At 45.5% G+C, this 20,485-nt stretch overlaps 3 protein-coding genes across 4 annotated transcripts in view; 2 read left to right on the top strand and 1 right to left on the bottom strand.

The window, feature by feature from the left end:
- Nucleotides 1-20,485, top strand: part of UBE2G1 (ubiquitin conjugating enzyme E2 G1) — a 554,317-nt gene that overhangs the window by 532,719 nt on the left and 1,113 nt on the right. The gene's annotated exons all lie outside the window — the stretch shown is intronic.
- Nucleotides 65-4,656, top strand: LOC121916980 (coiled-coil domain-containing protein 74A-like). The gene is made up of 4 exons (XM_042442573.1): nucleotides 65-551; nucleotides 1,543-1,590; nucleotides 2,636-2,728; nucleotides 4,643-4,656. The coding sequence occupies exons 1-4, from the start codon at nucleotides 374-376 to the stop codon at nucleotides 4,654-4,656; spliced, it is 333 nt and encodes a 110-aa protein (XP_042298507.1). The 5' UTR covers nucleotides 65-373.
- On the bottom strand, nucleotides 4,685-11,391 carry LOC121916981 (rabankyrin-5-like). The gene is made up of 2 exons (XM_042442574.1): nucleotides 10,677-11,391; nucleotides 4,685-4,881 (listed from the first exon to the last, which is right to left on the bottom strand). The coding sequence occupies exons 1-2, from the start codon at nucleotides 10,786-10,788 to the stop codon at nucleotides 4,685-4,687; spliced, it is 309 nt and encodes a 102-aa protein (XP_042298508.1). The 5' UTR covers nucleotides 10,789-11,391.

The raw sequence follows: 20,485 nt of genomic DNA on the forward strand, positions 1-20,485 counted from the left end.
CCCCTTCCCCGCATCCTCCATTCCTTCTTCGTCCCCCTTGTGAGGGCCCCCGTGCCCGCAAAACGCCCCCCCATTACATTCCTTGAGGCCTAGCTGTAACAGTAGTAGTAGTAGTAGTAACAACAGTGAGGCCCGTTGCCATGGCGACGGAGTAGGCCGCGGGGCCTCGTCGGTAGGCCTCAGCGGGGTTCGAGTGAGGAGGGATAGGCGAGGAAGGGCCCCGCTAGACGGGGACGAAGCCTGGCTGGTTACCTTCCCTCCTTCAGGCGAAGGAGGAGGAGGAGGAGAGCGAAGGTCGCCATGGCGGCCTAGAGGCCTAGGCCGCGACCGGAGCCTCCGTGGGAGTAGTCGCCTCCCCAGCGGGCCCAGGAGGATGCAGAGGCCTGGCTCGGGCTTCCCGCCTCCGCGCCACCTCCAGTACCCGGAGGAGGGCTCCTGGAGGCGGACGGCGGCGGAGCTGGAGCGGAACCTCCATTTCCTCCAGAGGCAACATGGCGAGACCTTGGCCCAGCTCCACGAGGAGGTCGAGCGCCTCAAGAGGGAGAACAAGGGTGAGAAGGAAGGGGGGCGCCATTGGTTTGGCCTTTGGGGAGGGCTGGGGAAAAAACACTAGGTGCGCCGCCATTTTGAGAAGGCCCTCACTGGGTTTTGAGACGCTGATGGGTTGGAGGGCGCCATAACAAGCCTCAAAACCCTTTTATTGATACATAAACTTAATATTTATGTGTGGATTTGTGTGTCACTGTTGCACCTCCATTTTGAGAAGGGCTTCACTGGGTTTTGTAACACTGATGGGTCGGGGGACCCCAGAACAAGCCTCAAAACCCTTTACATAAGTTTAATATTGTATGTGGATTATTGGGGGCTGTCACTGTTGAGGCCCTGCACCTCCATTTTGAGAAGGTCCTCACTGGGAATTGAGACAGTAATGGGTTGCGGGACCCTATAACAGGCCTCCCTGAGGGCCTCAGAACCCTTTAATATATACATACATGGGACATACTAAAACAAATGATAGTACTAGTCCATATGGAAACCATACTAGACCACAGAGAGCCATTGCAGAATACTTGCCCATAGGGAAACATGGAATGCTTGACCCTATGTTTCCCTATGGGAAAGTATTCCCCAATGATTCTCTATGGGCCAATATTCCCCAATGATTCCCTATGGGAGAATATTCTCCTATGATTCTCTATAAGGCAAGTATTCCCCAATGACCCAATGATTCCTTAAGGGCGAATATTCTCCAATGTACCCCTATGGGCAAATATTCCCAAATGATTCCTTATGGGCAACTATTCCTCAATGATTCTCTATGGGCAAGTATTCTCCAATATGACACTATATATGATATGATATGATATGATATGATATATATATATATATATATATATATATTGTATCTTAATATATATCTGTAATCTTAATAAATATCTTAATATATACATGCATGTGTTTTTGTTTATATATCTATATATCTATATATATAGATATATAGATATAGATATATATTAAATCTCTTTTCTCTTGATTTTGCAGAACTTCACTACAAGCTGATAATGTACCCGGTCCTCCAGAATGTATCAGGTACCGTCTGACCCCTCGGCTCCAAAACCTCTCTTGTTTTTGGGGCCTTTGCCCAGCAGCGTCTCCTGGTAGGGCTAGAAAATGAATCCTGGCTGGCATCATAGAGAAACATAGAATCATAGAGTTGGAAGAGACCCCCAAAGACCATCCAGTCCAACCCCATTCTGCCATGCAGGAACTCTCCATCAAAGCATCCCCATTGACAGATGGCCATCCAGCCTCTGTTTAGAGACCTCCAAAGATGGAGACTGCACCACTCTCCGAGGGAGTATCTTTTATTGTCAAACAGCTCTTACTGTCAAGAAGATTTTCCTAATGTTGAGGTAGAATCTCTTTTCTTATACGTAGTTTGCATCCATTGCTCTGGGTCCTAGTCTCTGGAGCAGCGGAAAACAAGCTTGCTCCCTCCTCAATATGACATCCCTTCAAATATTTAAAAAGGGCTTTCATATCACCTCTTAACCGTCTCTGCTTCAGGTTAAAAGTACCCAGCATCTCCCTAAATCTCTCCTCGTAAGGAATGGTTTCCAGACCCTTCACCATTTTGGTCCCCCTCCTTTGGTCACGCTCCAGTTTCGCAACATCTTTTTTGAATTGTGGTGCCCAGAACTGGACACAATATTCCAGGTGAGGCCTGACCAAAGCAGAATAGAGTGGCACTATTACTTCCCTTGATCTAGACACTATACTTCTATTGATGCAGCCTAAAATCACATTGGCCTTTTAAGCTGCTGCAGCATACTTTTGACTCACGTTCAACTTGTGGTCTACTAGGACTCCTAGATCCCTTTCACATGTCGTCCTGTGAAGCCAGGTGTCCCCCATCTTATATCTGTGCATTTCATTTTTCTGCCCTAACTTCAGTACCTTCCATTTCTCCGTGCTGAAATTTATTTTGTTACCTTTGGCCTACCTTTCTAATATATTAGAATCAATTACTGTATATTGATTTTTGATCCTGTCCTCTGGGGTGTGGATGCTGCCCGTTAAGGGTTGACAAAATAGATGGGCCACCAAGGACTGACTTGACCATCATTCTTTGCAGAACACCCTTCTTTCGAAAAGACACATCGCCGGGATGCTTCATTGAGGAGGAGCCCCCGCGGATCAAGCACCGGATATGATCACAGAGAGGACGGTATGGCTGGGGTCCGCTGGTGGTGCGGGCGCCATTTCCAACTATGGAATTTCTATACCTCCATATGGAATTTTGCAGTGTCCTATTATTGTGTTTTAATATTTCACGCTGAAGTAGCTAGAAATGTTTTATTCTGTTGCAAGGCGTCATGTATACATCGACAGTGCTGTACACTCATCCTTAATTCGTTCCGCGGCCGCTTTCGTAACCCGAAAAGCCTTCGTAAGCCGAATTGCCATAGGCGCTAATGGGGAAAAGCCGCGATTCCGTGCGAAAAAGCCGAAAAAAGCACCAAAAGTTTTTTCGTAACCCGAAAAAACATTCGTAACCTGGAACAATGATTCCCTATGGGATTTTTTCGTATCCCGAAAATTTCGTAACCTGGGTATTTCGTATCCCGAGGTACCACTGTATTCCCGGATTTTATTAGTATGTTCTCTCTAAGAATATCTAGGTCCTCCAGCACAACTCTATGGTTAACTTTAATCAAAGGTTGCACTGAAGGACCTAGAGATTCCCAGAGAGAACACTCCACTCAGCATTTGTAGCGCCTCCAGCATAATTCTGTGCTCAATGTCTGGCAGATGTTGACCACAGAGTTGCCCTGGAGGACCTAGAGATTCCCAGAGAGGTGTTCTCTCATAGTGCTTTGTTATTTGCGTTTATAGGACTAGAGAGGGATTCCTATTCCTTGAGAGGTAAAAAGAATAGTGTTTATTTATTATTATTTTATCTTCTTAACTCCAGCAAATGTGAAGGGACCACTGTTTCATTTATGCTAAGAAATCTCCACCTCCCTGAAAACGGAAAAGACTCATTGGGATCATACTTAAAACACCAAACGCTAGCGAGGGCTTTTATGGGCGTTCGCCATCTTAATCATAGAATCGTAGAGTTGGAAGAGACCACTAGGGCCCTGATCCAGTCCAACCCCATTCTGCCATGCAGGAAATCCAAATCAAAGCATCCCTGACAGATAGCCATCCAGCCTCTGTTTAAAGACCTCCAAGGAAGGAGACTCTATCACCCTCCGAGGGAGTGCATTCCACTGTCGAACAGCCCTTACTGTCAGGATGTTCCTCCTAATGTTCAGGTGGAATCTCTTTTCCTGTAGTTTGCATCCATTGTTCCGGGTCCTGTTCTCTGGAGCAGCAGAAAACAAGCTTGCTCCCTCTTCAATATGACATCCTTTCGAATATCAAACAGGGCTATCATATCACCTCTTAACCTTCTTTTCTCCAGGCTAAACATCCCCAGCTCCCTAAGTCGTTCCTCATAGGGCATGGTTTCTATATTCTATTAGATTTACAATCCCTCTTTGGACAATATGGCAAGATACACAAATATCTTGCTTAAGAGTCTCAATTGTTTTTTGGAGGGCGGGAAGGGATAGGGGTTTTAGAATTTTAACTCTATCCTCTTTTATTGTTGTAATCCGCTTGGATTCCAAGTGATTAAGCGGCATATAAATAATAATAATAATAATTATTATTATTATAATTATTATTATTTTATTCCACAAGAAAGAGACTGCATAGGAGGGGATGCTGCCTTAACAGGAATATACCATTTCATTTTAAACTACAGTATCTCAATGAAGAACAAAGCAGTAGCATAGTATTAGTCTTGAATGTATATTTCAAAGCTGAAGTCACTCCAAGAGTGTGAAAACAAGTCTCTACCATCATTTGCTATGGAAAAAATACTATCAGGGCAACCTGTCAAACAAGCAGAGACCTAGCGGACAGTCTGAAAAGACAGTGGCCTGGTTCAGATGTCAGGGCCAAACCATACTGACTTCATCGATTAAAATCCAAAACCAAGTGGAATTCCATCAAGCAATAGCCTTGTGTACATAAAGAGAGAGTGTGCGCGCATAAGGTAAATGTTTCCCCCTTTGACGTGATTGTCCAGTCATGTCCAACTAGCATCTGTCTTCACCTCTAGCCTCCATCCTTACCTGTATTGCTCCTGCTCATAGAGCTCTGCTACGATGGAAAGGAGTCGAGTGATGAAGGAATCGCTGGCATTCTCTTTGTTGGACTGTGCAGCCAGAAGAGCGCATTTCCTCTCGGTCTCCGTCAGCTTCTTCTGGAGCTTGACATATTCCTGGCGGAGAAGCATCAGGTGTTTTTCCAGTTTGGCCACCTCTTCTGAAAAGCCAACAACAGGAAAGGGTCACAGTTGAGAAAGGGTCATAGTTGAGTGATGGAGTGCATGCTTCGTCTGAAGCAGGTCCTACAATCGACCCATCTGAAGATGACCTGAAACACTTGAACTAGAAAAGGTCCTACACTGGCAGCTGGAGTAGACAAAACGTAGAACAGCAGTGGAAGAAAGACTAGTTAACTCTTTAGTCTTTCCATCAACAACTAAGAGAGTCTACCAAACAGTGAGACCTTTATTGGCCAACCAAAATGCACAATATACTTGTTGCAAGCTTGCGAAGCCCCACTGGCTTCTTCATCAGGCAAGAAGTCACATACCAAACAGGAGAAAAATTAGAGATGCTAGTAAGCTTGCCTGCATTTTATTGTTTCTCTCCTTAGTTACGAGGGTCTGGGGAGGGTATCTGTGAACCACAGCCCCCTTCACTAGATGCATAGCGTTACTTACCATGTCAGGTGCATGCACACTACAGGAGAGGGACTACAGACAATAGATATAGAGGGACATTAAATCCAGAAAGTCCTGGCAGCAACCATTATAGCTCACACTGCAATAAATCTGCTCACCTTTAAAGTGCCAGAAAACAACCTCCCAGTTTTGCTGTAATAGACTAACATGGCTACTCTCCTGTCCCTTCCCAGTTTATAAGGTACAGTGGGACCGTCTTATCCGCTGGGGTTTGGTTCCAGGTTTCTCCATGGATAACGAAATCCGTGGATGCTCAACTCCCATTAAATATAATGACAGAGCAAAATGGTGTCCCTTATATAAAATGGAAAATCAAGGTTTGCTATTTGGAATTGATACTTTTTTGGAATATTTTCAAGCTGTGGATGTTTGAATCAGTGGATAAAAAAATCCGTGGATAAGGAGGGGTAGTTTCATACATTCTTCTGAGAGGGGGGGAGGCTATAGCTAAGCAAGAGAGAACACAGGCTTAGTATAGGACAGACAGAATGAGATTAAAACGTCTCCAGTAAAAGATCTCAGAGAGCAAGTCTAAAAAATACTACTGGTTTTATCATCATCATCATCATCATCATCTACTATCTGGAATTTACCTTACAGTTCTAAGTGCCGATGCTAGTTGAGGATTTATGGGAACTGTGGTAACCAGAGGTACCTGTCCCAGGTCCCAAGGGCCATCCAGTCCAACCCTATTCTGCCATGCAGGAACTCTCAATCAAAGCATCCCCGACTGATGGCCATCCAGCCTCTGTTTAAAGACCTCCAAGGAGGGAGACTCCACTACTCTCCGAGGAAGGAGTGTGTTCCAGTCGAACAGCCCTTACTGTCAGGAAATTCCTCCTAATGTTGAGGTGGAATCTCTTTTCCTGCAGCTTGCATCCATTGCTCCAGGTCCTATTCTCTGGAGCAGCAGAAAACAAGCTTGCTCCATCCTCAATAGGACATCCCTCAAATATTTACACAGGACTATCATATCACCTCTTAACTTTCTCTTCTTCAGGCTAAACATCCCCAGCTCCCTAAGTCATTCCTCATATTAGCGTTGTCAGGTATGCTTTAGGGCAGTGGTTCTCAACCTCTGGCTCTCCTAACGTTAACTCCCAGACGTCCCAGCCAACTTGCCCAAATGATCAGGGATTCTGGGAGCTGAAGTCTACAATGCCTGAAGGACCCAAGGTTGAGAACCACTGCCCTAAAGTGATGGTTCTCAACCTTCCTAATGCTGTGACCCTTTAATACAGTTCCCTATGTTGTGGTGACCCCCAACCATAAAATTATTTCCATTGCTACATGCAAATATGTGTTTTCCAATGGTCTTAGGTGATCCCTGTAAAAGGGTTGTTAGACCCTCAAAGGGGTCCCGACTCCCAGGTTGGGAACCACTGCTTTAGGGCATATTCTTGAACTGGCACAGGACTGGATGGCCTTTGGATATATTCCAACTCCATATGGGGAACAGGCTCAGTCTGGATGGAGCCATGTGGCTGGGGGACTGAGCTCTAAAAAGTAACTTTTCCAAGCTCTCATTCTAGCCTGCCATTAATCCTCAGCATGGGGGAGGCCTGTGAGTATTGCCAACTGTCAAATGGATCAACCACATGTTCAAGTCAGTTTGCTCAGCTACTGCATCAACATGCTGCACCTTATGTCATGTGAAAGAGCTTGCCTTTTATATTGCATCGATCTTTCTGCCATGAAACCCACCACCAGTAGCTACCTAAACTTTTCCCTTAAGTGCCGGCGAGTGAGATCTGCTAGGAAGGCAGATATGGGGTATCTGCTGTGGATATCGATGCACCAAGGCTTGGCAAAACATACTGACACAAAGGATGGTTTTATATGGATTTAACAATGCATCAAGTGGTCCCAAATGGACAAAGAGCCCTAGCATCAAATGTAATTTGGTTCAAAATTGCAGTTCTTACATTTTTCACCTTCCCAAGAAGCTGTTTTTGGGATTATATTTTATTTTGCTGACTGAACTTTGATATCAGTGCTTAAGCTGAACAACTGTTGCCCTCCAGATGTTTCTGGACTACACCTCTGATAAGCCTTCACCACTAGCCATTCTTCCTAGGGCTGAAGGGACTTGCCCATCCCTGCTGTATGTGACCGTTTTAAGTCCTTCGTTCTTAGTTTTCACGGCTGACTGGTGATTTCTGGATGTTCTACCCCTAAAAATGTAAAGTCTCCGAGCTTTGGTTACTAGGCCACTATGTCTCATACAAGGCTCTCTATATATCCAGGTATTTCTTGGAATGCCAGCTTACAAGACCACACTATCCGCAGCATAGTTGTGCTAGACTGGCTATATTCTTCTTATACTGCAGAACAATCCCTTCAAATAAAGAAATCGGCAGCATGAACTTTTGTAGATGGACTTGATGAAGTGGCATCTGAGAAAGGTGACCAAATGCATCTGAAGAAGCAGACTTGAATCTACGAAAGCGCACGCCGCCAACTTCTTTCTTTCAGTTAGTCTCAAAGGTGCCACAAGATCGCTTTGGCTACACAGTGGACTCTCCGCATTTGCTGGGGCTAGGGCCATATGATCCCTGTGAAAGTAGAAAATCCACAAATAGAAGAAACTCTGTGAAGTCGTAGGCTTTGACAGCCAGCATCCATAGCTTTTTTAAATGGCTTTTTCAGGCTATGAGGCTGTGTCCTAGGAGAATCTGCTCCTGACATTTTGCCTGCATCTGTGGCTGGCATCTTCAGTCACCTCTGAACTCTTCTAGAACATGGCCTCATAGCCACCTAGGTTCTCCAGCACAACTCTATGGTCAACTTCTGGCAGTTATGCTGGAGGATATAAAAGATTCCTAGAGAGAAGATATTACTCAAAACCAGAAAGAATCAAATCCGCAAAAGTCAAATCTACAAATGTGGAGACCCAGCTTCTAAGTTTCCCTAGAAAAGGGAAGAACAACTACATGATAGTCATTCCCAGCCAACATCATCAATTTATGACCACCAGAGGATTTCTGGTGAAGGAAGCAGAAAGAACTCATGAGGAAAGTACTTCACTTATGCATACTTGCTGTAAGTACACCAAAGTGCTCTTTTTGCTCAAGTCCACCAAAACAACTTCCATTTACTTCAGATTGTGACGTTGCCCCAATTTAGAACATCCCACGCTCATATTATTTGAAGCTATCACTCCAACATGACTGGAAACAACTTCAAATGTTCAGCCAGGGATTTCCCAGCCCTGCCCAACTACTATAAATATATAAGGGTCAAAACATCAGTAGTGCTTAGAAGGGCCCTAAAGCAAGCAAGCCTGACGCCACAATCTCCATTGAACACCAATTCCTTCCTCCTCCAGTCCGTTTTGTAAGCCTTTGCTTCCTATCGCAAAAACTCCCCATTTAAAAACACTTCCGTCTCTCTCTGCTCCTCTCTTGCTCCGTATTGCAAGCTCTTGGATTCCATGGACATAACCTTCCCATCTTAAAACCCACTTGCTTCTCTCTCTGGTCCCTTTTGCAAGACTTTGGCCTGTTACAGACAGCCAAAATAAAGCTGCTTCAAGTCACTTTGGAGGTATGGTATTTCAATGATACATGCGTCCTAAGAGTCCAAAGGCCGCACCAAAGCCACACTCCAGTCCTAAGGACTGGATGTGCAGCTTTGGTGCAGCTTCCAGACTCTTAGGACTCATGTTTCATTGAAATACCATACTCCAAAAGTGACTCGAAGCAGCTTATTTTGGCTGTCTGTAACAGGCCTTTGCTTCCTATCAAAAATCCTTCCATTTAAACCATCTCTCCAGTCCATTTTGCAAGACCTTGCTTCCTATGGAAACAATTCTGCATTCAAATCCACTTGCTTCCTTTCTCATCCGATGTTAAAACCTTTTCTCCAGCACCTGGGAATCAGTTGGGAGAGGTCCAGGGAAGGAGAAGGAGGGATGGAAGTGGTATTTCCCTTCTATCCTTCCATACAGCCGCTTAAGGTTTACCCTCGACTTATCCATAGGTCATAAAAACCCAGATTTTGACTCTGAAACCTTCCCTCAACTTATACATGTACACAATATATACGTAGGTACATTTCAGAATTAAAATTTCGGACTGTTGCTATGCTTTTAAGATGCTGTGGTGGTAACCATGGCTGCTGAAAAATATAAAGAGCAAGGGGGAACACTGTATTTGGTGCAGCAAACACCGCACCTGCAAGACTGCAGTGCCTAGGATAAAAAGATGCACAAGTTTCTGTATTTTGACTAAATACACACTTTTCAAGGGCTGGAGCAACCCTGCAACCATTAGTAACCCTCAAATGCTTCTCTACTAGGAAGCACAGAGAGCAGCAAGAATTGAACAACTCAAGAGTGGCCAAAAAGCCAGTTTACCAACAAGCAGACCAACTACTAAGTAGGCTGGGCCATAGATCCATTGGTTCTATAGTATGTAAGGAAGTTTAGTGGGGAACCAAGCAGTTTCCTAGCTTTCAATACAGCTTTTATAGTAGCAATAAGAAAAATAAACCACGTGAGGAGGGTTCCAGTGGACTTTCGGAAGAATATTTTTATTTCGACCAATCACCTTTGAAATATTAAAACGAGGATACAAATGTTTCTCTTCATTTAAAGCAAGTGCAATGAAGGTATGGCCTTCCAGGCGTTGAAGGACTTTCTGTCAGCACTGGATCAAGGAACGTGATCCACCCCAATCCTGGAGGGCCACAGGTTCCCCACTCCGGCCCTGAAAGTGTCTTCTATAGGTCAGATCTAAGACTTGTATTACCTCCCATCTGGACGGATTACTTTGGCTGCTCATTCATTCGAAAGAGCAACTCCAAGCCCTAGTTCTCCCTTGTAAAGGTCTAAACTGCTTAGGACTAGGGCCTGTTACAGACTGCCAAAATAAAGGTGCTTTGGGTCTCTTTGGAGGTATGCTATTTAAGTGACGCATGGGTCCTAAGAGTCCGGAGGTCGTGCCAAAGCCACACTCCATTCCTAAGCACTGGAGGGCAGCTTTGGTGCAGCTTCCGGATTCTTAGGACGCATGCATCATTTAAACAGCATACCTCCAAAGAGACCCCAAACAGCTTTATTTTGGCAGTCTGGAACAGGCCTAGGTTACCTAAAAAGCAACTTTCTTCCTGAGAACTGACTGAGTTTGTGAAGTCGAAGGCTTTGACAGCCATAGTTTTTTGTGGGTTTTTCGGACTACGAGGCCATGTTCCAGAAGAGTTTATCCCTGACATTTTGACAGCATCTTCAGAGAAGACTGCCTGAGATCAGTCTATCTTCACTGACTGAGATTACCTGAAAACTGAGATCTTCCACATTGGCTTTTCTCACCTTCCCTTGTGGTAGTCACAGTGTGACAACAAGAAGGCATTTTTGTGCAAACACATCCCCTCTTGGACTCTCTCCCTTCCAGAGACCAGTACAGCTCCGTTGCTGCTTGCATGGGGAAAGGGGCCGGTTGTTTAAAAACCTGTTTTCAAAGTCAAGCTTTTCGGCTTCTGAAACATTTCAGCTGCTGCACATGATACTCTTTCTTTATGGCTGTTAGTACACGCTGCTTTGATATCTACAGGAAAGAACAGATACAAATGACTTAATAGAGCTTCAGAGTCACTGCAACTATTGCAGAAGTTTCATGAACTCAACAAAAATCTTTCACTAGCTATCTCTGTTTCGGAGCCTAGTGTTACGGATGCCCCGGACTCTGGGACTTTTCCAGATACCCAAAGACAACAAGCGGAAGTTAATCATTCTTTAGCCACACAAACAGGCACCGAAACGTTCAACAGCTTTGTTCAAGAGAACACCATCTTGAATTATCAAGATGGCCACAATTAAATGCTATAATTTCCCCTTCTTTATTAAAAAAAATGGGTTTAATCAGTTATTATTGGCATATTTTTAATAATTTGCATCGATGTCCTGCTGGAGGCTTTCCCACAAGAAAACATGTTGGCCTCTGCATTTACAGAATACTAGACTAAATAGTCCTTCAGTCTAATTCAGGATTGCTCTTCATGTGTTCTTAAACTAACTGTTCACAAAAATAGCAATGGACAGTCACCTCTCCAAAGAAGAACACTGCCTTCTCTCACAAACCAGGAGGATGCAGAGGATGTCTCTTCTAAGGGTCGCCTCTAGGTTCTCCAGCTCAACTCTATGGTCAACTTCCAACAGAATTGCACCGGAGGACTGTTCCAGACTGCCAAAATAAAGCTGCTTGGGGTCTCTTTGGAGGTATGCTATTTAAATGACGCATGGGTCCTAAGAGTCCGGAGGTCACGCCAAAGCCACACTCCATTCCTAAGCAGTGGAAAGCTGCTTTGGGTCTCTTTGGAGGTATGCTGTTTGAATGATGCATGGGTCCTAAGAGTCCGGAGTTGCGCCAAAGCCACACTCCATTCCTAAGCACTGGAGGGCAGCTTCGGTGCAGCTTCCAGCTTCTTAGGACCCAGGCATCATTTAAACAGCATACCTCCAAAGAGACCCAAAGCAGCTTTATTTTGGCAGTCTGGAACAGGCCATAGATTCATCAGGGGAACAGATTAATCAAAACTGCAAACAATCAAATCCGCAAAAGTCAAATCCACAAATGTGGAGGGCGAACTGCATTGCATTTTTGGAAGTGGCCATCAGGTGTTAACTGTTGCAAAACTGTGCCTCCTAGTTTACCATTAAGTCAAGTCCTATTTGCTTTGCAAAACCTTTTCCGCCCACATTTTGCTGTGCTTATCTATTACCATCTGCTCACCCAAATGCTAACTACAAACGTTTCAGGGATGCAGAGGAAGAGGAAACCTTTCAAGACCTGACCCTCTCACAATAAACTTCTCTGTCTTTTCTATCCTCTAAAGACATCTTCCTAAGAAAACAAACTGTGAAGCCCACACTAAGATGTTTGACTGTGTGAGGAAGCCAGGGCAAACCCGCAAGATCATCACATCTTCTGACATCTGGATGGAGGTTGCACAATTCGGAGTACTGTGCAATAATACTAAGGATTGAGAAACCGAGCAACTCGGTTCTGAGTAAAGTTTTCTTGCAATGAACTTGCCTCTGGGTGTCCCAGGGACATGGGATACAAGTCTTTCAAATGAATCGCTTTCCCCATATGAAAGAGCTCTCTGTGTAGAGATCTGATACCTTTTGCCAGTCCTGCAGCCATAAGGTTCAATCCACAAGGTTCGATCCCAGAGGAGGGCTCCAAGGTTGGCTCGGCCTTCCATCCTTTCGTAGGTCGGTAAAATGAGTCCCCAGCTTGTTGGGGGCAACTGGCTTACAGATTGTAAACCTTAGAGAGTACTAAGTTCACTATTAAGCAGGACAGAAATGTAAACACCATACGTACTCGACTATAAGTCCACCTCATGTATAAGTCGAGGGCTAATTTTGGGGCCAAAATTATGGATTTTGCTATGCTAAGTCAAGGATAAAATTTAGGGGCATATGGCAAAGAGACTAAAAGATGAAGCAAAGCAAAACAATGTCAAAGAACTCACCAAAGTCCAGCAAACATAACTCTTTGTGCTTACTCTTAAGACTGGATGGAGGAGAGAGTAGAAGGGGATCAGTGCTTCACATATTATACTCTTGCTTTTCACCAGGCCTTGCTATAAATAAGAGTTAAGATACAATACTTACACTGACCCTGTGGATAAGTCGACTCAGGTTTTTTGGGCCCATTCTTTGACCTAAATTTCTAGACTTACACATGAATATATACAGTACTACTGCCATTACTATGTTAGTCAGCCACAGCCATCCTTAGCAGAAGCTTGCCTCCTATTTTAGCAACAAACAGCAGTCCTTTGGGGGTTATTATTATGCAAGTCATGTTCTTTCCACATGCAAAGTACCACTGTGTCCCTGGTTATGCAAACGTGTGCGATGGGTCCAAAATCAACCAAGGGCTCATGGGGAAGGAGAGTACTTACATCTGTTTTCCTTTCATTCAAACCCAACCCTTGAGGAAATGAGAAGGAATCTAGCAGTCCCTTCAACCCTAACAGATTTTAGGGTTTCTCCAGTAAGAGAATTAACACAGAGTTCAGAGATATGAGAGACTACCAACAAATCCTTGGTGCTGTAGGGTATATCTTAGAGGAACGGTTCCCAAACACTGGTCCTCCAGGTGTTTTGGACTTGAAATCTCATAAGCCTCAGCCAAGTTGGCCAACTGTCAGGAATTCTGGGAGCTGAAGTCCAAACTATCTGGAGGAACAAAGTTTGGGAATCACTGTTTTAGAAGAGGAATTGCCAAAAGCCCCTCTTCCTTGCCTAAGAAAACCCTACAAAGTCCATGGAGCCTTCCATTGTCGAACAGCCCTTACGGTGAGGAAGTCCCTCCTAATGTTGAGGTGGAATCTCTTTTCCTGGAGCTTGCATCCATTGCCCCAGGTCCTAGTCTCTGGAGCATCAGAAAACAAGCTTGCTCCCTCCTCAATATAACGCCCCTTCAAGTATTTAAACAGGGCTCTCATATCACCTCTTAACTTTCTCCTCTCCAAGCTTAACATCAGTGGTTCCTCATAGGGCATGGTTTCCAGACCCTTCACCATCTTAGTCTCCCTCCTATGGACACGCTCCAGTTTCACAACATCCTTTTTGAATTGTGGTGCCCAGAAGAAGACACAGTATTATTCCAGTTGGGGCCTGACCAAAGCAGAATAGAATGGCACTATTACTTCCCTTGATCTAAACACTATACTTCTATTGATGCAGCCTAAAATCGCATTGGCCTTTTAAGCTGCCTCATCACACTGTTCACTCATGTTCAACTTGTGGTCTACTTGGACTCCTAGATCCCTTTCACACGTATAAGTCTCCTTAAGCCAGGTGTCTCCCATCCTATAGCTTTAGTCCAAAACATCTGGAGGGCCAAAGTTTGGGAATCACTGTTTCTGCGGAAGGAACTGCCAAAAGCCCCTCTGAGTCTTCCTTGCCTAACAAAAAAGCTGGGCCAAAGCTAACAAAATGAAATTCAACACGGGAAAAGTAAAGTACTGCCACTTAGGGCAGAATGAAATGCACAATATCAGGAGTTGGGGATCACCTGGCTGAATGAAACTATGTTGAAAGGGATCTGGGGTCCAAGTAGCCACAATTGAACATGATGTGAACAGTGTGATGCTGCAGCTTAAAAGGGCCAATGCAATTCTAGGCGCCATCAATAAGTCTAGTGTCTAGATCAATGGAAGTAATGTGCACACTTTATTCTGCTCTGGTCAGACCCCCCTGGAATATTGTGTCCAGTTCTGGACCCCAGTAATTCAAAAAGGATGTGGAGAGAAACTGGAGCCATGTGTCCAAGGAGAAGCGACTGAAATGGTGAAGGGTCTGGAAATTCTTGCCCTATGAGGAACGAACTTCAGGGAGCTGGGGATGTTTAGCCCTGGAGAAGACGCAGGTTAAGAGGTGTAGGTGATATGAGCCTGTTTAAATATTTGAAGGATGTCAATTCGGGAGCCAAGCTTGTTTTCTGCTCGCTCCAGAGAAAGGACCCAAAGGCATGGATGGAAATTACAGGAAAAGAGATTCCATCTCCACATTAGGAAGACCTTCCGACAGTGAGGGCTGTTTGACAGTGGGTGGAAACACACTTCTTGCAAATGCATAGTGTGGAGTCTCCTTCCTTGGAGGTCTTTAAGCAGAGGCTGGATGGCCATCTGGCAATGTGGTATGCTTTCAATTGGAGTTTCCTGCATGGCAGAATGGGTTGGATTGGATGGCCTTCTTGGGGTCGACTTCCAACCTCTAGGGATTCTAAGTATAAACAGGTTGGGCGGGGGACCCTGAAAAGTACTGAAAAGTACTGATATTGAAAGAGAATGCATGCGGCAAGAGCATTAGGATTATATCCCCCTTTTTCCACCCCAAATAGGATTCAAGGCGGGTTGCGATATTTGGAAACTATAAATTTATTATTTATTTATATTATTTATGTATATAGCGCTGTAGATTTGCACAGTTGCTTACATAAAACAGCTAGACCTAGATGGGTCCATGAGAGGTTTTACTACAAGGGAGATTTGCTTTTAACTCAGTGTTCTTGTCCCTTCAGCTTTTATTTCTTTGGACCAGGTTAAGCTACCTCTCCTTTTATAACTTTATCCATTTATTGTTTGTATGTACCGCGTGTGTAAATCTACAGCACTATATAAATAAAGGATAATACTAACAATAATAAGCGGGTGGTTGTGTTGTTTACTTCAAGTCTTTTCCGACTTATGGCACTCTCAGGCGAACCTATGACAGGGTTTTCTGGTAAGTCTCTTCAGGGAGGGCTTGCCATTGCCATCTTCTGGGCTGAGTGTGTGTGATTTGCCTGTCCTAAGGTCATCCAATGGGTTTATATCTGAGCTTGAATCATAAACCCTGGTCTCTATAGGTCGTCAGTCCCACACTCCAACCGCCACACTAAATACATATATACACTCATCCCTTCACATTTGCGGCTTTGATTATCACGGCTTTGATAGTATGTTCTATCTTGAATATCTAGGTCCTCCAGTGCAACTCTATGGTCAACGTTACACTAAAAGTTTCACTGAAAGACCTAGAGGTCCCTGAGAGAATGTCTCATACCAGCCTTTGTAGCTCCTCAGCGTAACTTTATGGTCAAGTTTAACTAAACGTTGCACCGAAAGACCTAGAGCCCTAGAAAGAATGCTCTGTTAAGCCTTTATAGTTCCTCCGGTGCAACTCTATGGTATATTTAACTGAAAGTTGCACCGAAAGACCTAGGAGATTCCTAGAGAGAATATATATACTAGGCCTTTCAGCTCCTCCATTTCGCACTTATGGTCAGTTCTGTCGGAACATTGACCACAGAGTTGCCCTGGAGGACCAAGAGATTCCTAGAGGGCGTCCTCTCTCGGTTAAAAACATGGTGGTGTTCTTGTTATTTGCCGTTCTTTCCACATTTGCGGGGGTCTTGTGCCCCTGACCCTGAGAACAGGACGCCGTATCAAAGGCACGGCCATTCTATAATACGTGGTAGTATCACACCGCACAACCACCGTCCGTGTGTTGCGTGTTCTGCCTTTTCTGACTTATGGCCCCCTATTGTGGGGTTTTCTTGGCAAGGTTTCCTCAGAGGGAGGCTGAGAGAGTGTGACCTGCCCTAGTCCCCCAGTGGGTTGACATGCTGAACCTGAGACTCGAACCCGGTTCTTCTGTCTCCTATTGTGGTTTCTAAACACGTTTTTATCTATTTTTATCTTGTTTGATCGTTACGTTGAACTGAGGGCGGAGGGACTTGTATTGTTGTATTTTGTTTTTCACTGTATATAAATAATAGAATAAGAATAATTAAATAAAAGCTGGTTTTCTTTGACTTATTTCCATACCTTTTCCTCTCCCCAGAGAGGAGCCCACTGGCGCATGCGCGCCTCCCAGCTTCGCCTGAGACTCAGCTTCTTCTTTGTCTCTTCCCGCCCTTCGCTTCTCAGAAGGTCTCGCGAGAGTTCAGTCTGAAGAGGCGTTCTTTTCTTCCCTCCCTTCGCTTCTCATAAAATCCTCGCGAGAGTTGGGTCTGAGGAGTAGAACAAAAGACTGGCGCATGCGACCCACGCTTCGTCTCTTTCTCCTTTCTCTTCCATTCCTTCGCTTCCCAGAAGATCTAGTAAGCGTTTCCATCTGAGGAGAAGAAATAGGACACTGCGCCTGCGTAGTTTCCCGCTTCGCCTCTTTTTCTTCTCTCCCGTCGCTTCTCAGAAGCTCTCGCGAGAGTTTCGTCCGGAAGAGAGGCGAAGAGTCAATGCGCATGCGCACCCTTCGTCTTCGCCTCTTTTCATTCTCGCCCTTCTCAGAAGATCTCGCGAGAGTTCCGTGCCGAGGCGGAAGCCAAATAGTGCGCTGCGCATGCGCAACCTTCCGCTTCGTCCTCTTTTTCTCTTCGTCCAGAAGATCTCGGAGAGTTCCGTCTCAGGAGGAGGCGGCGGCTGCCCAAAATGGCGGAGGTAAGGCGCGGCGGGCAGTCTGGGAAGAGAAGGATGGCCTGCTTGAGGGATGGCGTTCTTTCGTCTGTGGGGATATTTTCTGTGTCGGTCTGTGGAGAGAGAGAAGGATAGGCGCTCCATATTGCAGGACATAGCCACTTAGAGGCCTAGGCTGGGGCTGCATCTGCTCCAAGGCGCTGGGAAAATGTAGTTCTTCTGTCCCTAAAGCTTTCTTTGACAGAGGAGGAGACCGCCTCGCAAACTACATCTCCCAGAATGCCTCTGCGCGAGCTTGCCGTTATTAGCTCCAAAGCACACACAGCCTGCAGGATATAGTCACTTCCAGCGGCTTCATCTGCCCTGGCTCAGTGTAGGGAATCCTGGAAATGCATCTTTGTGAACTTCATGCTGGCGGGAACGGGGGGCTGTTACTGCAGTGGGAGGGGAGATCTGAGTGGAGTGTCACTTCTGCTCGGAGCTGGAAATGATCGCGCTGGAGGCACTGAGGCAAGGGCGCTGCTTTCGGGTCGCGTCCAATCCTTGCCTTTGGAATGGAGGACTAAAGCAAAGACAGTCCTTTGCCCCAGGGAACATGGGAAACATGGTCTATGGGCAAGTATTCCCCCATGTTTTCCCTATGCGCAAGTATTCCCTGTTTCCCTATGGCAGTATTCCCCCATGTTTCCCTCTGGCCAAGTATTTCCCCCCATGTTTCCCATGCCAGTAAAGTCCTGGCAAGATCTATGTTTCCCTATGGGCAGATCCTGTTCCTATGGAGCAATCGTAGATTCGCCAGTGTTCCCTATGGGCAATATTCCCCCATGTTTCCCTATGGGAAGTATTCCCCCATGTTTCCCTATGGCCAAGGTACTTCCCCCATGTTTCCCTGGCAAGTTCCCCATGTTTCCCTATGGGCCAAGTATTCCCCATGTTTCCTATGGCAAGTATCCCATGTTTCCCTTGGGCCAAGTTCCCCCATGTTTCCCTTGGCAAGTATTCCCCATGTTTCCCTAGGCAAGTATTCCCCCAGATGGGTATTCAGTCCCTATGGCCACAGTATCCCCCATGTTTCCCATGGCAGTATTCCCCCATGTTTCCCTATGGAGTATCCCCACTACGTTTCTGTCCTATGGCCAAGTATTCCCCCATGTTCCCTATGGGCAAGTATTCCCCATGTTTCCCATGGCAAAGTATCCCCAGTTTCCCTATGGCAAGTATTCCCCCATGTTTCCTATGGCCAAGTATTCCCCATGTTCCCATGGCCAAGTATCCCCCATGTTTTCCCTATGGCCAAGTATCCCCATGTTTCCCTATGGCCAAGTATTCCCATGTTTCCATGGCCAGTATTCCCCCAGTTTCCTATGGCAGTATTCCCCCATGTTTCCCTATGGCCAAGATCCCCCTGTTTCCCTATGGCAAGTTTCCCCCATGTTTCCCTATGCAAGTATTCCCCCATGTTTCCCTATGGCATATTCCCCCATGTTTCCCTATGGCAAGTATTCCCATGTTTCCCTAGGCCAGATTCCCCAATGTTTCCCCTAGGGCAAGTATTCCCCCTGGCATTCCCTATGGGCAAGTATTCCCCATGTTCCCTATGGGCAGTTCCCCCAGTTCCTATGGCAGTATTCCCATGTTTCCCTCTGGCCAAGTATTCCCCCATGTTTCCCTTGGGCAAGTATTCCCCATGTCCTCATTGTTTCCCTATGGGCAAGTATTCCCCATGTTTCCTATGGCCAATATTCCCCATGTTTTCCCTATGGGCAGTTTCCCCCATTTCCCTTGGCCAATATTCCCCCATGTTTCCCATGGCCCAAGCTTCCCCCATGTTTTCCCTATGGCCAAGTATTCCCCCATGTTTCCCTATGGCCAAGTATTCCCCCATGTTTCCCTATGGGCAAGTATCCCAGTTCCCATGGGCAGTATTCCCCCTGTTTCCTTATGGCAGTATTCCCATGTTTTCCCTATGGCAAGTATTCCCCCATGTTTCCCTATGGCAAGTATTCCCCCATGTTCCCTATGGGCAAGAGTATTCCCCCATGTTTTCCTATGGGCAAGTATTCCCCCATGTTTCCCTATGGGCAAGTATTCCCCATGTTTCCCTATGGCAAGTATTCCCCCATGTTTCCCTATGCCAAAGTATTCCCCCCCTGTTTCCTATGGCCAAGTATTCCCCCATGTTTCCCTATGGCCAAGTATTCCCCCATGTTTCCCTATGGCCAAGTATTCCCCCATGTTTCCCTATGGCCAAGTATTCCCCCATGTTCCTAGGGCAAGTATTCCCCCATGTTTCCCTATGGCCAAGATTCCCCCATGTTTCCCTATGGCCAGTATTCCCCTGTTTCCCTATGGCCAGTATTCCCCATGTTTCCCTATGGCCAAGTATTCCCCACCTGTTTCCCTATGGGCAAAGTTCCCCCATGTTTCCTGGCCAGTATTCCCCATGTTTCCCTATGGGCAAGTATTCCCCCATGTTTCCCTATGGCAAGATTCCCCCATGTTCCCTATGGCCAAGTATTCCCCCCATGTTTCCTATGGGCAAGTATTCCCCCATGTTTCCCTATGGGCAAGTATTCCCCCTGTTTCCTATGGGCAAGTATTCCCCCATGTTTCCCTATGGGCAGGTATTCCCCCTGTTTCCCATATGGGCCAGCATTCTCCTATTATTCCTATGGAACAAGCATGGTTTCCCTATGGGCAAGTATTGTCCTTTGGAATGTAATGGTTCCTGCTTTAAGCTATTTTCAAAACATGTAATACAGGACAGTGGAGACAGTGAAGAAAAACATATCGATAATTGAATGATGGTTACCCTTCAGGGGTAGAAACATATGTTAGATGTAATCTTAGAGTATCCCAATGAATCTACAGGGGTGTAAATGTTTAAGTCAAAGGTGACCAATGGACGTGTAATGTGTAGTTTTCTTACCTAAAAAGCAAGGTTCACTTTGCAAGCGGGGTCCCCAGTAATTTGAATGTATTTCCTCTGAGAACACTGCAGCAAAATAAACTATGTTTTTCCTTTCCATCGGCTCGGGTCTCCCTGGATAATTCTGGCTATAATTCTGGTTTTTAAATTTATCTGCTACACAGAAACCACACGTTGGTTTTTTCCTGAGTGTGTGTGGTAGGGTATTGAACGATAGTTAATTTGCTGTACATGTCTTCAAGTTGCACATAGACTTATGGTGGCTCCATGATTTC

This window comes from Sceloporus undulatus, chromosome 11 (genome assembly GCF_019175285.1).
Source record: "Sceloporus undulatus isolate JIND9_A2432 ecotype Alabama chromosome 11, SceUnd_v1.1, whole genome shotgun sequence".
NCBI classification, from domain to species: Eukaryota; Metazoa; Chordata; class Lepidosauria; order Squamata; family Phrynosomatidae; genus Sceloporus; species Sceloporus undulatus.

Bases quoted from the DNA above. Each gene is read 5' to 3' on its own strand.
- LOC121916980 (XM_042442573.1), top strand. From the start codon at position 374: ATGCAGAGGCCTGGCTCGGGCTTCCCGCCTCCGCGCCACCTCCAGTAC. The intron at 552-1,542 runs GTGAGAAGGAAG...TTGATTTTGCAG, and splicing joins CCTCAAGAGGGAGAACAAGG to AACTTCACTACAAGCTGATA. The intron at 1,591-2,635 runs GTACCGTCTGAC...CATTCTTTGCAG, and splicing joins GGTCCTCCAGAATGTATCAG to AACACCCTTCTTTCGAAAAG.
- LOC121916981 (XM_042442574.1), bottom strand. From the start codon at position 10,788: ATGCAAGCAGCAACGGAGCTGTACTGGTCTCTGGAAGGGAGAGAGTCC. The intron at 4,882-10,676 runs GTGAGAAAAGCC...TTGGCTTTTCAG, and splicing joins TGTGACTACCACAAGGGAAG to AAGAGGTGGCCAAACTGGAA.